We start from the raw sequence: 16,849 nt of genomic DNA on the forward strand, positions 1-16,849 counted from the left end.
CATTTATGTAAGATTTTATTATTGTATGGTACTGAAACTGGAGCAAAAGGTATCCCAGTGTGAAAAAATAAAAGTTTTTAAAATTAATATAGTGTAACAAAGTAGTAATGTTTAGCAGGAACAGTGTTTTAAAAATATGGAGAATAGTACAACTCATTGGAAAAACATTGGCATTAAAGGTGCCTTAAAAAGGACCGTTAAATCCAAACCATTTTCTCATTCCTAATAAATCATAACTTTTGCTTTGGCAAATGAAGATTTATGGGCTTGAGAGGAAAGGGCACTTTTAAGTAATTCATTCATCTCAATAGTTTGAGAATATTTGAGAAAATTCATGAAAGTTACCAAACATCTTCATTGATGCATCGCTGTACTGGTTGGTGATTAGTTTTTGGATCACCTCCCTTATGGGACCAATGCACTTCCGCCCATCTCCAATCCGACCTGATTTACAGAAACACCTGAACAGTAGGAATACAAGCACAAATGAATCAATCACTGTGATCCAATGAAAGTAGCATTGATATTATGCATAATTCAATACATCTAGAAGAATAACAAAAATGTTTCTTCCGTGTGAAAGGTAAACTCGGGTTATTTAATGATTTAGTTACTTTAAGCAAAAAAATTAATTTGCAAGCTGGGTCCAGGCAAAGGCAATTCAAAGATATCCCTGTTAAAGATGGAAGGGTAAAAATTCCTCATTTAGAACAAGCTTACACTTTCATTAGAAATAACAATCAGGGAAAATCTTTGAGCACATTCAGAATGGCACTACACATAGCAACTAGTGGAATTCTATATAAGAGTTAAATAATAAACCTCAGGACAGCCACATTCACAGTCTCATGAAACCATAGGAAACACATATATTGCATGCAACTACTTAAAAGATCTTCTCTGGTCATTCCATATTCAGTACGAATGAATGCTCCCCTGGCCCCACAAAAACCTTTTTAAAAAACCCAAAAGCTAATCTTTTCTGAGCGGCATGGTCTACCTATTTCTCCGTGAAAATTTCAATCGGGGTCCTAAAGCTGGTGTAGATATAAACGTACATATTTAAACATTCTCCTGCCTGTTTTGGGCAGGAGTCCCGGGTCTCCATTTAAAGGCCTGCCTGAAAATTGAATCAGGCAAATGACTGTCCAAATTCCCAACCAGATTTTCCTCTGCCAGTCATCCATTTTTCAGGTGAGAAACGGGTGACCAACAGTTGAAAACTCCCCCCCATGTGCCAGTCAACACTACATAAATTCTTTGGTACAGCAACTGCATACTTTGGGTTTACCATATGCATTATAACCTATGAATATTCAAATCGTATCCTACTCTAAAGTGCTTCACTATCTGGAAACAATGTGGAGCAGGTTCATTTTCCAACAGTGATGTGTACCCAATGAGAACAACAACAGCCATCAAATATCAAGGAATCTGCAGGGAAACACTTACTCAAAATTTCCTGGTGACACAGTTACACACTTTGCTGTCTCATTACAGAGAGACGGCTTGCAAACATCTTTCAAGATGCAACCTTCTGAAGCATTCTTGCCGATGAATCCATCTTTGCACGTGCACGATGACTTTAGAAAAGAAAGGAAAATACCATGGAAATCTTCATCTGTGATCAACATAGCAGAGGCAACACATTTTTAATTTGAAAACAGGTATAGACAAGACACGTTTTTCTTATTTTTCCCAACTCTAATCCTTTTTTCTGCTCTCTTCTCCTGAAGAGGTACAGTTGCACAGGTGTACACCATCCTCCTGTACCCCATGGAAGTGGCGATTCACAGTGTGAGCCTTGACAGTGAGTACTGGAAGACATTTTGATTGTGAGGGCATCACTGCCTAAGTCTGTCATTATTGGGTGCTCACAAACATGCACATTCCTGCAGAGGTTACTGGGCAGTGATCAGGGGCCGAAATCCTGGCTGTTTTCCCCCTCCCTAGCCCAGAGGAGTTGAAGCCAATTGCAGAGCTTCCCTGCTACCCCTTCTGGACAATCAGAGATCAAACCTAGGGTCTTTCAAATCTCTGTGATTCGCATAGTGTATTTATCAACTAAGTCTTCATGGAACTGGACCAAACAGTTTAATCTAAATTACTTTGATTTGAGATCATTTAATAACACAACTTTAATTTTCATGAATAACCAAAAAGACAATTCCTTAATTTAAAAAGTCAATTGACATGCAAATTGATCCTAGTACTTAGTTAAATGTACCTTTCCCGGTCCCTCATACTTGCACGTAGTAGACTTCTCAGGACAGCCACCATTATCAACACTACAAGGATTTATTGGCAAACATAGCTTTCCATTTCCATGGTAACCAGGATGACAGGTGCATTTGTATTTTCCTTCATCAAAGTATTCACACTCTGCATTCTTGTCACAGATGTTCTTAGTACATGGATTTATTGCTAGAGTACAGAATAACAAATAAAGGATTTAATTTAAAAATATTGAACGTTAATATCCCAGACAAATGTTTCATATATCAACTAATGTCAACTTAGCAAAATTGGCACCACCCATAGGGGGTGAAAGGGCTTATATAATGGGTTCACCCACATAAAGTATGGGTAACAATTACCACCATTTGCACAGTGCACCATGCACTTATTAATATAAGTGAAACCATTCCCTAATGCTTACAGTATGGTACCACCTACATCCAAAAGTATTTGCATTACTTCCACCATTTAACTATAAGATCAAGCTCTATGCAAGTGTGAGCATGAGTCGGCACACTGTTACCTTTCACACATGCAGGATGTGTGAGAGCGATGCAAAAATATGAAAGATATTTAATGATACTACATTATATTTTCATCGGCAAGATAAATCCTTGCAGTGCACAGAATCGCTGAATTTTCAGTACATAAGGAGGCCATTTGACTCATCGGGCTCAATATTAGGAGGGAGGCGGGTTGGCAGCAGGGGATCGACTGGGCGCGTGAGTAACGCGCCCAGTGAATTCGGGGTGCTTCGCATGCAATCGCAGCCTAATTGAAGCCACTTACCTTGGCTTCCGGGTTTCGGCTGGAAAGCTGCGCAGCGGACGGACTGCGCACCCGCATCACAGGCTGTCAGCTGGAGGAGCCCTATTTAAAGGGCCGGTCCTCCACTGACTGATGCTGCAGAAAGGAGCCAAAATTACAGCATGGAGCAGCCCCGGGGGAAGGCTGCTCCCAGGTTTAATGATGCCTCACTTCAGGTCCTACTGGATGGGGTGAGGAGGAGGAGGACAGAGATCTTCTCCCCGGCGGCGGGAGGAAGTGGCCTGCCTCTGCCACCACGAAGGCCTGGCTTGAGGTGGCAGAGGAGGTCACCAGCACCACCAACATATCACGCACCTGCATACAGTGCAGGAGGCGCTTCAATGACCTAAGTATGTCAGCCGAAGTGAGTACACTTATTATTCCCCTACACTCTGTCTGCCACATCACCGCCCCCACCCCACATCTCCTTCTGCACTGCCAACACTACTCTATCACATCACTCCACTCAAAGCTCATCCTCATCTTACCTGCACTTACTCACCTCGCCTGTACTCATCCCACCACTACCACTCAACCCAATCCTCATACAATCTCATGGCTCTGTCTCATACTCACCTTCTCATGCATCTCTCTCACGGCCAGCCTCACCCAACCTGCCACTACCTGTGCTGCAGCCACAGGGCATGCATCACATATGTGTAGTAGGAAGCATAAGGCAAACATGTCGTGAGCATGAAGGGGATGCACAAGGGTGTTTGAGGGTTTGTTTGTCATGGTTTTTACTTATATTTGATTTCTGATCAACTCACATTACATATTATATTGTCACCACTACTGCCACGTCTTTGCAAATCTTGTCTGGTTTGTGCAATAATGCCCTTTCCTGAGGATCACCATGAAGACCCACAACTGATGCCACCCATTGTGTCACTGCAGAGTGGGTGTTGGTGTATTTTCAAGGCTCTTTTGTGCAGATGACTGAGAGATGTCGGCGATGTCCCCAATGGCACCCTGGAAGGATGCGGAGGAGACGTTGTCGAGGGCAGTGGTGGCTTTGACGGCGACAGGTAAGAAGATGGTGCTCGGGCCAGCCGGGAGCAGCTTGGCATGAAGGAGGCTGCAGATGTCCACGAGCCTCCGTGTGCACTGCTGCTCAGAGAGGTCCAGGAAGCTGAGCCTTGGTTTGTACACCCTGTGGCGAGGGTAGTGCCTTCTGCGATGCATCTCTCTCTGCGGTTGCCCTCCCTCCTGCTGTGCAGGTGGATGTATCACAGCGTTGTGTTGTGGAGCTCCACGTGTCAGAGGTGGATGGAGTGGCCGGTGAGGCTGGTGATGCAGTTCGTCCTCCGAGGAGGCCATGACTGCAGCTATGGCGGCCCCCATCCGGAAGATGTACGTTTGAGGGGGTCTGCAAGATACGTAAATGTGTCTGCACCGACCGGGGTTGAGGTTCCAATTTGGTGAATTTTATTGTTAGGAGGAGGGTGGTGGAGGCCAAACTTTGCCCAAAGTGACAGAATGGCCTCCTGCAATGAGTGAGGGTCTCCCCCCCCCCCCCACCCACCTGTCAAATGGACCTTTGCAGCTGCCACAGGCTGGTGGCTGCAACACGTCCATTTCAACTGGGAGTGTTTCCCCCAGTACGGGAAACACGCTCAGTTGAGATGAAAATCCCACCCCTCCTAAAATATCCTACAAATCAGGTCTGCTAACGACCTGAACTATCACATTAATTGCCTTAAGTGGGATCCCGCCGGCTTTAATTGCCGACGGGAGTCCCGCATGCGGGGGCTGCATGCGCATCTAAGCGCATCACTGGGGAACCCGGAAGTGGGCGGGTTGGAGCCAGGCTCCGGGCCCACCCCGGGAATCCCCGATTTTCGGAGCCCCCCACCATGAAACCACCGGCTCGGATGTCCAAAAGTCGAGCCCATCATGTCTGTGATGGGGTCAGCTTCACATCAAAGCTATCTACATAATTTAATTCCCTTATTCTTTCCTCAAATCTTCTAATAGTTTTCCTCCTGAAGTGTTCCCTCTTAAATGCCATGATTGACTCAACTTCTGTAGCATGCATTCCATATTCTAATAACATAGGAAGGAACATAGGAACAGGAGTAGGCCATTTAGCCCCTCAAGCCTGTTCCGCCATTTAATGAGATCATGGCTGATCTGTGACCTAACTCCATATACCCGCCTTAATTTTAAATCTGAAATTGATAGATTTTTGTTACCAAAGATATTAAGGTGGGTACATTAATGGGGGCTCCGAAAATCTATCAATCTCAGATTTAAAATTAGCAATTGAGCAAGCCTCGACTGCCCTTTGCAGAAGAGAGTTCCAAACTTCTACCACCCTTTGCGTGTAGAAGTGCTTCCTGACTTCACTCCTGAAAGTCCTGGCTCTAATATTTAGGCTGTGTCCCCCAGTCCTAGACTCCCCAACCAGCGGAAATAGTTTCTCTCTATCTACCCTATCAGTTCCCCTTAATATCTTGAAAACTTCGATCAATCATGCCTTAATCTTCTAAATTCCAGGGAATACATACCTGGTTTGTGTAATCTCTCCTCGTAACTTAACTCTTTGAGTCCAGGTATCATTCTAGTAAATCTACACTGCACTCCCCCCAAGGCCAATATATCTGTCCTAAGGTGTAGTGCCCAGAACTGAACACAGTACTCCAGATGTGGTCTAACCAGGGTTTTGTGTAGCTGTAGCATAACTTCTACCCCCTTTAATTCTAGTCCTCTAGATATAAAGGCCAGCATTCCATTAGCCTTTTTGATTATTTTCTGTACCTGTCCATGACATTTTAATGATCTATATATATGGACCCCTAAGAATTTTTGGACCTCTACTGTTTCGAGCTTTTCACCATTTAGAAAGTACACTGATCTATCCTTTTAGGTCCCAAGTGGATGACCTCACACTTGCCTACATTGAAATCCATTTGTCACAGTTTTGCCCATTCACTTCATCTATTAATATCTCTCTGTAATTATGCGTCCATCTACACTGCTTACAATGCTGCCTCCCTTTCTGTCATCGGCAAACTTGGATATGTGGCTCTCTATCTTGTCATCTAAGTCGTTAATAAATACAGTGAATAGTTGAGGCCCCAACACATCCTCCCAATTTGAGTACCTGCCCATTATCCCTACTCTCTGTCTCCTGCCGCTCAGACAATTTCGTAACCAGGTCAATAATTTGCCCTCAATTCCATAAGCTTCAACTTTAGCTAACAGTCTCTTATGAGGGACTTTATCAAATGCCTTCTGGAAGTCCATATAAATAACATCCATAGACATTCCCCTGTCCACTACATTAGTCACCTCTTCAAAAAATTCAATCAGGTTCATCAGGCATGACCTACCCTTTACAAATCCATGCTGACTCTCTCTGATCAGCTGAAAGTTTGCAAGGTGTTCAGTCACTTCATCCTTAAGTATAGACTCTAGTAATTTCCTGACAACAGATATTAGGCTAACTGGCCTATAATTCCCAGGTTTCCCTCTCTCACCTTTCTTAAATAGCGAGTGACGTGTGCAATTTTCCAATTTAAGTAACGGTTCCTGAATCGAGAGAACTTTGGAAGTTTATAGTTAGGGCTTCTGCAATGTTCTCACCTACTTGCTTTAAAACCTTGGGATGGAAACCATCTGGTCCTGGGGGTTTGTCACTCTTTAGTGCCATTATTTTCTTCATTGCTGTTATTTTGCTTACGTTAATTATGGTGAGTCCCCATCCCCGATTCAAAATTAATTTCCTTGTGGTGTCCGGCATGTTATCCTCTTCCTTTACCGATAATACTGATGCAAAGTAATTATCTAACAGGTCCACCATTTTCTTATTTTCATTTACAATATCACCATTATCAGTTTTTAAGGGGCCTACATTTCTCTTGCCCACCCTCTTTTTCCTAATATAATTGTAAACATTTTTTGTGTTGATTTTAATATCCCTTGCAAGTTTCTTTTCATACTCCCTTTTTGTAGCTCTTACAATCTGTTTTGTCACCCTTTACTGTTCTTTATATCTCTATCAGTCGCCAGGATTTGTGCTATTTTTTGCATTTTTGCATGCTTCTTCTTTTAGTTTTATGTTTTCCCTTACCTCTTTTGGCATCTATGGCTTTTTCTTTGGCAAGAGGAGCTCTTGCCCCTTAGGGGTGTAATTTGGTTCTGTAGCACGTTAAATTCTTTTTTGAACATCTCCCACTGATCTGTCATTTTACCCATTTACAGATTTGCCCAGTTTACTGTGGACAGTATATGTCTCATCCTGTTGACAAATGTAAGGAGTCGCACAACACCAGGTTATAGTCCAACAGCTTTATTTGAAATCACAAGCTTTCGGAGCTTTGCTCCTTCGTCAGGTGAAGTGAAGAGTTACATAAAGGCACAGCATATATAGTCAGAGAACAATGCCTGGTGATTACAGATAATCTTTCTAATCAGATTATCTGTAATCACCGGGCATTGTTCTCTGACTATATATGCTGTGCCTTTATGTAACTCTTCACTTCACCTGACGAAGGAGCAAAGCTCCGAAAGCTTGTGATTTCAAATAAAGCTGTTGGACTATAACCTGGTGTTGTGCGACTCCTTACATTTGTCCACCCCAGTCCATCACCGGCATCTCCACATCATCCTGTTGAAGTCGACCTTACCTAAATTTAGAATCTTAGTAGCTGGTACGGGTTTCTCCCTTTCAAACACAACGTTAAACTTGATCATATTATGATCGGTGTTAGATAGATGTTCATGCACCATTAGGCTGTTAACTAAATCTGGCTCATTCCTCATTATTAAATCTAATATGGCCTGCCCCCTTGTTGGTTCTAGGACATATTGTTGTAGAAACCTGTCCTGAACACACTCAAGAAATTCGCTTGTGTGAATTTTTTTCTGCTATATCCCTCTTTATGTTTTAGTACTCATCTTAAGTTTCTGTCTCCTGTTACTGATTCAATGCAGTGGAAAAACTTTCACTATTTACTCTTTCAAATTCTTTCAAAACTTTGAACATTTCTACTGGGGCCTGCTCTAGCCTTGTCTGCATTAGTGAATACAGTTCTAGTTTTTTTTTAAGTCTCTCATCATAAATATATCCTCTCATCCCTGGTGTCCTTATAGCAAATCCTCCCAAGGTTAGATTGCATTGTTGAGAAATTACTGATTTCCTAATTCCAGGAAGGCCTGTGTTTTAACTATATCATTTAATAACTCATTCTGTCTCTCTACTTGTTTTTTTGCAAAGAACAGTGTTTGTCCAGAAAATGAGTCACTTTGTTGAGGAGTCAAATCACTTGGAGTTGGCAACCTTAGACCAAATTTATTTAGGCATAGCGTTACCTGCAGATCTTTGGTTGCACAGGCACACGAATATATGTATATATATATATGTGCAGTCACTTTTTGAAATAAAATAATTAAATAATGGACCTCTAACTACTCCAAATGAGAAGAGATCCACACCTGTACTAATCTATCCTTTTGGTATTCCCTGGAGGAAGATTCATAATGGATGCAAGGGTCTACAATCACTTGGTCTTATTCAAAGTGTAGGTGCAGTAATTCATCACCAGACCCAGCCTCTGGGTACACCACAGGCAAGGGAATATGAAAGACTGTTCCTGCACTCTGGCAATCTGTGATGGCCAGCTTGGTGTATTCAGCATGTCATCCCTGTAATGAAGGGGCAGCAGTTCCTCACCATCACAATATCTATTTGCTTTCTAGTAAAGAGTGGTCTGGGACTGCCCCTACCTCAACAGTGTTGCACATAGAATTTTACAGCAAAAAAGGAGGCCATTAGGCCCATCGTGCCTCTGCCTACTCTCTGAACGAGGTCTCACTGCCATTTCCCTATCCTTTCCCGATACCCTATTTTTTTTTCTTTTTCAAATATTTTCTCCACTTCCATTTTATGGATTCTGCTTCCACCATTGTTTCTGGTGAGGCCTTCCATTTCTTAACAATCCTTTGTGTGAAAAAAATGCTCCTAACCTTTCCCTTCATTCTTTTGCAGATGATCTTAAATTTATGCCTTCTCGTTACCAACTGATCGACCAAAATGTTGATTTCCCAAAATTTACCCTATTACATTACCTTATCAATAATTTCTCATAATTTTGAACACCTCTATCAGATCTCTTCTTTTTTGTTCTAATGAAATGGTGATCACTAACCAGATATCCTAGCTAGAATAAATTAAGAAAAATGCAAAGCTGAAGTGTAAAGGGTTTACACAATAGTACAGCCACCAAAACAATAAATTGAACTATAATGATCAATAGCAGAAAGGCATAACCACCAGAAAATGCTGAAGAAATGGAGGGGGGGAGAATACAGGTGAAAATATCCAGATGAGTCTCCAATGCACTCAATAAATTCACTGCGCAGATAAGAAGAGCAGGAGTAAATGATTCTGGTAATGTCAGTAAGAAAGATATTAAAATCAGGAAACTGCCAAAAAATGTATTTCCATTCTCAAACGTGCAATCAGATTCTCTGCAAACTGTTAAGTACTGAGAGGGTAAACTTTCTTACCCACACAGGTCCTTGCAATTTCCTGAAAACCAGGCATACACGTGCAGGTGAAGCTCCCCTTCTTTTCTTCTACGCATTGTGTATTGTTTCTACATCGCAGGGCCTTGCAAGCAGGGACCTCTGAGGAAAAGCAACAGGCATTTATTTCTATTCTTATCATGCTGAATTATCACGTCTGAATTGAGTGGTAAAGTGGTACAGCACTGCAAGAGGCAACCATCCCACCGTATCAATAAATAAATCTCTTTGAATTCGGGCTGTCTTTCGCTTTGAATAAAATGATCCCATCACCCGTAATCCAACATTGAAAATAAAATTCAGTCCAGTGAAATCTTTAAACTAAATACCATACAAGATGAAAACACCATAACTTATAAATACTATTAGTAACCCTGGATTCTTGTGTTAATCCAAATCTTCTGCACAATTCTTGAAGCATTAGATCTCCGATAGTAGGATTTTACTCTGGTTCATTTATATTTTTGGGTGATTCTATTTGTGCTTTTTTTCTTATTCGTTCATGGGATGTGGGCGTCGCTGGCGAGGCCGGCATTTATTGCCCATCCCTAATTGCCCTTGAGAAGGTGGTGGTGAGCCGCCTACTTGAACTGCTGCAGTCCGTGTGGTGACGGTTCTCCCACAGTGCTGTTAGGAAGGGAGTTCCAGCATTTTGACCCAACAACAATGAAGGAACGGTGATATATTTCCAAGTCGGGATGGTGTGTGACTTGGAGGGGAACGTGCAGGTGGTGTTGTTCCCATCTGCCTGCTGCTCTTGTCCTTCTAGGTGGTAGAGGTTGCGGGTTTGGGAGATGCTGTCGAAGAAGCCTTGGCGAGTTGCTGCAGTGCATCCTGTGGATGGTGCACACTGCAGCCACTGTGTGCCGGTGGTGAAGGGAGTGAATGTTTAGGGTGGTGGATGGGGTGCCAATCAAGCGGGCTGCTTTATCTTGGATGGTGTCGAGCTTCTTAAGTGTTGTTGGAGCTGCACTCATCCAAGCAAGTGGAGAGTATTCCATCACACTCCTGACTTGTGCCTTGTAGATGGTGGAAAGGCTTTGGGGAGTCAGGAGGTGAGTCACTCACCGCAGAATACCCAGCCTCTGACGTGCTCTTGTAGCCACAGTATTTATATGGCTGGTCCAGTTAAGTTTCTGGTCAATGGAGACCCCCAGGATGTTGATGAAGGGAGATTTGGCGATGGTAATGCTGTTGAATGTCAAGGGGAGGTGGTTAGACTCTCTCTTGTTGGAAATGGTCATTGCCTGGCACTTTTCCGGCGTGAATGTTACTTACCACTTATCAGCCCAAGTCTGGATGTTGTCCAGGTCTTGCTGCATGTGGGCTCGGACTGCTTCATTATTTGAGGGGTTGCAAATGGAACTGAACACTGTGCAATCATCAGCGAACATCCCCATTTCTGACCTTATGATGGAGGGAAGGTCATTGATGAAGCAGCTGAAGATGGTTGGGCCTAGGACACTGCCCTGAGGAACTCCTGCAGCAATGTCCTGGGGCTGAGATGATTGGCCTCCAACAACCACTACCATCTTCCTTTGTGCTAGGTATGACTCCAGCCACTGGAGAGTTTTCCCCCGATTCCCATTGACTTCAATTTTACTAGGGCTCCTTGGTGCCACACTTGGTCAAATGCTGCCTTGATGTCAAGGGCAGTCACTCTCACCTCACCTCTGGAATTCAGCTCTTTTGTCCATGTTTGGACCAATGCTGTAATGAGGTCTGGAGCCGAGTGGTCCTGGCGGAACACAAACTTAGCATCGGTGAGCAGGTTATTGGTGAGTAAGTGCCACTTGATAGCACTGTCGACGACACCTTCCATCACTTTGCTGATGATTGAGAGTAGACTGATGGGGCGGTAATTGACCGGATTGGATTTGTCCTGCTTTTTGTGGACAGGACATACCTGGGCAATTTTCCACATTGTCGGGTAGATGCCAGTGTCGTAGCTGTACTGGAACAGCTTGGCTAGAGGCGCGGCTAGTTCTGGAGCACAAGTCTTCAGCACTACAGCCGGGCTGTTGTCGGGGCCCATAGCCTTTGCTGTATCCAGTGCACTCAGCTGTTTCTTGATATCACATGGAATGAATCGAATTGGCTGAAGAATGGCTTCTGTGATGGTGGGGATATCGGGAGGAGGCCGAGATGGATCATCCACTTGGGACTTCTGGCTGAAGATGGTTGCAAACGCTTCAGCCTTGCCTTTTGCACTCACCTGCTGGACTCCGCCATCATTGAGGATGGGGATGTTTGCAGAGCCTCCTCCTCCCATTAGTTGTTTAATTGTCCACCACCATTCACGACTGGATGTGGCAGGACTGCATAGCTTTGATCTGATCCGTTGGTTGTGGAATCGCTTAGCTCTGTCTATAGCACGTTGCTTCCGCTGTTTAGCACGCAAGTAGTCCTGAGTTGTAGTTTCACCAGGTTGGCACCGCATTTTTAGGTACGCCTGGTGCTGCTCCTGGCATGCTCTTCTACACTCCTCATTGAACCAGGGTTGATCCCCTGGCTTGTTGGTAATGATAGATTAAGGAATATGCCGGGCCATTAGGTTACAGATTGTGCTGGAATACAATTTTGCTGCTGCTGATGGCCCACAGTGCCTCATGGATGCCCAGTTTTCAGCTGCTAGATCTGTTCTGAATCTATCCCATTTAGCATGGTGGTAGTGCCACACAACACGTTGGATGGTGTCCTCAGTGCGAAGACGGGACTTCATCTCCACGAGGACTGTGCGGTCGTCACTCCTACCAATACTGTCATGGACAGATGAATTTGCAACAGGTAGATTGGTGAGGACGAGGTCAAGTAAGTTTTTCCCTCGTGTTGGTTCGCTCACCACCTGCTGTAGGCCCAGTCTGGCAGCTATGTCCTTCAGGACTCGGCCAGCTCGGTCAGTAGTGGTGCTACCAAGCCACTCTTGGTGATGGACATTGAAGTCCCCCACCCAGAGTACATTTTGTGCCCTTGCTACCCTCAGTGCTTCCTCCAAGTGGTGCTCAAGGTGAGGGGGTGTTTGCTACAGAATGTAACATTTTTCCATTGTGGACACTCACTAGCAGTCAAGCATTCCCAGGTCAGGCATGGCGACGCCACATGCAGAGTAAAGTTCATTTTACACTTTTCCTACAATGTGCCTTACTGTCCTCACCCCCACCCCCCCCACCCCGCCCTTCCCCTATGACAAGAAAGCCCTACTGAAACAATGGGATTTTTTCTCCACTTTCCATTTCAGTCTGTTTTCCAATTTAATGACACGGGAATTTTTCACCTGGAATGTTCCTCCCAGAAGGGAGAGGTGATTTTCGCCTCATTAGCCTACAAAGATTGGAATCCAAGTACCAGACGTACAAGAGAAGTATGCCAACCCCTGTGCCACCTGACTCCCAAATTTCACAATCTGCTGCCAGACATCTCCGAGTAGCACTCGAGCACGAAAGAGGCCTGGGTGTCTTGTCTACTAATATTTTCTATATTGTGCCAAAGTATTTGGATTCCATTCAGTGCCTTCCCTTAAGTGTGTAGCCAAGATCAGGGGGGCATAACCACTGCCAACCTTCTGTGTTGGTCAACAAAATTAATGTATAACTGAGTTTCAATACTTCAAGAACTAATCATCAGAGAGGGACAGTACACTGAAGTAAATTGGCACTCTGATAAATCTTGTAGTATTTCTCTAAAATACACAGGATAAAAGAACTGAACCAGCAGAAACAGGGAAATTCATAATAGAGTTAAGTGCAAACAGAAACTTACTCCAGACAGAGTCAAAGTTCATTCACATTCTATCAATTAATTTAATGATTATACTTTAGAAAATTGCAAATAAATGCCTAAAATCTACAAGAAAATTTTTTACATCAGTGTTTCATTTACTTTTTGTAAATGAGCTTCCCTTTTTTAAAGGGTCTTTCTTCCCTTCTTTTGGGAGGCCTGCTATACCTCAGACCTTCACATGCCTCTCCTAAGGTCTCCATCAATACAAGTCTGAAACCAGCCACCAACAGGTGCAGGATGGCAATCAGAGGATATTTTCCCTCCAATTTACATGCCTTCCGCATGAGGGAATGCCTGCCCCCTGCTTACTGTCTCTGCACAGTGATGAGGTCTAAATCAGAGACGTTGCAAGTAGAGGGTTTCAGCCAAAACCTGTACTGTGCCAATCTGTACTCTGATACATTGGGGGTCATTATAGCCTAATGCACCAGGCGGGAAACTGACCAGATCATGTGGAATGCCGGTTTTACATCCCTCCCGAATTTGCTCTTTACTGACTTCAATGGGGAATAAAATCGCACAGGGTGTAAACCCAGCTTTCAACCGGATCTGTTCAGTTTCCTGCCGAGTGGGTTAGGTTAAAATTGTCCCCATTATGTCAACGTCTCAGTATTTTTAACCTACCTACATTATGAAAGAATACTTACCTTGGTCACATTTTGGACCTGTGTAACCAGAAAAGCAAATGCAGCTTCCGTTACCAGTAATCCCATTGCTGCAGACTCCATGCACACACCTGCATCCTTCAAACAAACACAGCCAACAACAATGTAGTTAAACGTAGTAAACATCATTCTAAATATCCATTCTGTTTCTCATCAAATTATGGGTTTTCAATAACATACAGTTAAATGCATTCAAGGAATTTTAAATACAAACACTGTAACAATAACTTGAATGAAAATACAAACTGTTGTAAATGGTCGAACCATACGGACCAGGAAGGTAACAGGTTTGATCCTCAGTCTGTGCTGAGTTATCTGCTCCCAGCCAAGTTGATGATCACGATGCTACAATTGGCTTCAGTGGCCCTGGGTTAAGGAGAGGAAAAGCAGCCATTGCTTGGATATTATCCAGTGACCCCTGATGGAAGTGTGAATATTGGGTGAGGACAGGATTGGGTTTGTCTGTGATGCCTGCACAGTTGTATCGCCTGTCAACGCTCACAGTCAAGACTCAGACATGCACAATAGTCTCTTGGGAAAGGCCTGGGCAGTCCGCCTGGGGGTGGACATATGAGGAGAGGTTGAATAGATTGGGACTCTACTCATTGGAGTTCAGAAGAATGAGAGACGATCTTATTGAAACATATAAGATTGTGAAGGGGCTTGATCGGGTGGATGCGGTAAGGATGTTCCCAAGGATGGGTGAAACTAGAACTAGGGGGCATAATCTTAGAATAAGGGGCTGCTCTTTCAAAACTGAGATGAGGAGAAACTTCTTCACTCAGAGGGTAGTAGGTCTGTGGAATTTGCTGCCCCAGGAAGCTGTGGAAGCTGCATCATTAAATAAATTAAAAACTGAAATAGACAGTTTCCTAGAAGTAAAGGGAATTAGGGGTTACGGGGAGCGGGCAGGAAATTGGACATGAATTTAGATTTGAGGTTAGGATCAGATCAGCCATGATCTTATTGAATGGCAGAGCAGGCTCGAGGGGCCGATTGGCCTACTCCTGCTCCTATTTCTTATGTTCTTATGTTCTTATGTCATGCAGTGCCTGTGTAATCGTATCCCAGCAAGAAGTCATGGACTTCAGGAGAACAGTGGAGTGCAGAAAATTGGGGGGGGAAATTTAACAGGAAAATAATTAGTAATTAAAGCCGAGTGATGCTCAAGTAAGTATAAAAACAGCCCAGTTCTGCAGCATGAAGGATTCTTGATTCCTAATCCAGAGTTTATATGTTTATTCACTAGGCTTTAATTACTAATTATCTCTCGTTGTCCTGTACAGGACTAAAGCATATAAGGCACGACTACAAGATAAGGAGACTTTCAGACTACAAGAGAGTAATTTTAACCTAACTTGCCAGGCAGGAAACGCAGGGGATTGGGTGGAACACTGGTTTTACACCCGCCCACTATGACTCTCCGTTGACTTCAATCGGGCGGGGGATTAAACCAGCGTTGCATCCAATCCCGTCAGTTTCCTGATGGGCAGGTTAGGTTAAAATTGCCCCCAAAGAGTCTGAAGTAGAAAAATGGCACAAAGATATCATCAGTGAAAAAGAACTAATATTTATATAGCGCCTTTCACAACCTCAGGACAACCCAAAGTGCTTCTCAGTTAATGAAGTATTTTTGAAGTGTAGTCACTGTTGTAATGTGGGAAAACACAGCAGGCAATTTGCACAGCAAGGTCCAACAAACAGCAATGAGATAAATGACCAGGTAGTCTGTTTTCTAGTGATGTTGGTTGAGGAATAAATGTTAGCCAGGGCACCTCCCCCACTCTTCTTCAAATATGCCATGGGACCTTTTATATCCACCTGAGAGAGCAGGCAGGGCCTCAGTTTAATGTTTCATCCAAAGGATAGCACCTCTGACAGTGCAGCACTCCATCAATACCGCATTGAAGTATTAGTCAGTCAAGTCTCTGGAGTGGGGCTTGAACACACAATCTTTCATAGAATCATAGAAAATAGGAGCAAGAGTAGGCCATTCGGCCCTTTGGGCCTGCACCGCCATTCAAAATGCTACCACCAAGCCACGGCTGACACCTCACTGGGGAAACTGCTTAGGATGCCCTACTGAGCCTGACAGTACCAAGGAGCCGACTCATCTAGTACAGTTAAAATTATTAAAGACTGCAGAAGCAAAAAGGGCTAATGAGTGCATCACCCATATAGACTGAGATGCACAGTGGCTCAGATAAGAACTCTGCCCGTTCATCTCTGAGTAGACATTCAAATCCAGCCCAGATTGATAAAGTAAAAATCTCCACATCACTCAGAGAGGCCACAAAGATAGTTGCTTTGGAAAATGGACATGTGAAGTAGGTATGGTCTTCTGAGGTTTGGGAGAGTATAGGAAAAGTTTTGCCCCATGTCTAAACCGTGCTATATCTGATCTGGGAATGTCTGATGTTGGTATTAGGCACAAAAAGTGGGAAAATGTTCAATTCCTCAGCACTGATGAGCATAAATTTCAACTCCTTTTCTCCCCACCCCTCCAAAAAACACATTGTATGGTTAAAATCACCAATAGCAGACTTCAATTAAAGAGAGAAGGAAAGAACTTGCATTTCTTTGGCGACTTTCATGTCCACAGATGACCCAAAGCGCTTCACATTAATTAAGTAATTTTGTAGTGTAATCACCATTGTAATGTAGGCAAACACAGCAGCCAATTTGCGCACAGCAAGGTCCCTCAAACAGCAACGAGATAATCTCTTTTGGTGGTGTTGGTTGAGGGACAAATGTTGACCAGAACCCCAGGAGAATTGTCCCTGCTAATCTTCAAACAGTGCCATAGGATCATTTTCATCCACTCTGAG

At 43.6% G+C, this 16,849-nt stretch overlaps 1 protein-coding gene across 1 annotated transcript in view; it reads right to left on the reverse strand.

The window, feature by feature from the left end:
• The window catches only part of stab1 (stabilin 1), a 187,077-nt gene that overhangs the window by 151,148 nt on the left and 19,080 nt on the right, over positions 1–16,849 (reverse strand). The window contains exons 6-10 of the mRNA XM_067998609.1: positions 14,004–14,099; positions 9,559–9,678; positions 2,228–2,424; positions 1,453–1,583; positions 346–461 (exon numbers count right to left, since the gene is read on the reverse strand). Of these exons, the coding sequence (XP_067854710.1) occupies positions 346–461; positions 1,453–1,583; positions 2,228–2,424; positions 9,559–9,678; positions 14,004–14,099 (660 nt within the window). The remainder of the gene's footprint in view (positions 1–345; positions 462–1,452; positions 1,584–2,227; positions 2,425–9,558; positions 9,679–14,003; positions 14,100–16,849) is intronic.

This window comes from Heptranchias perlo, chromosome 17, assembly GCF_035084215.1.
Source record: "Heptranchias perlo isolate sHepPer1 chromosome 17, sHepPer1.hap1, whole genome shotgun sequence".
NCBI classification, from domain to species: domain Eukaryota; kingdom Metazoa; phylum Chordata; class Chondrichthyes; order Hexanchiformes; family Hexanchidae; genus Heptranchias; species Heptranchias perlo.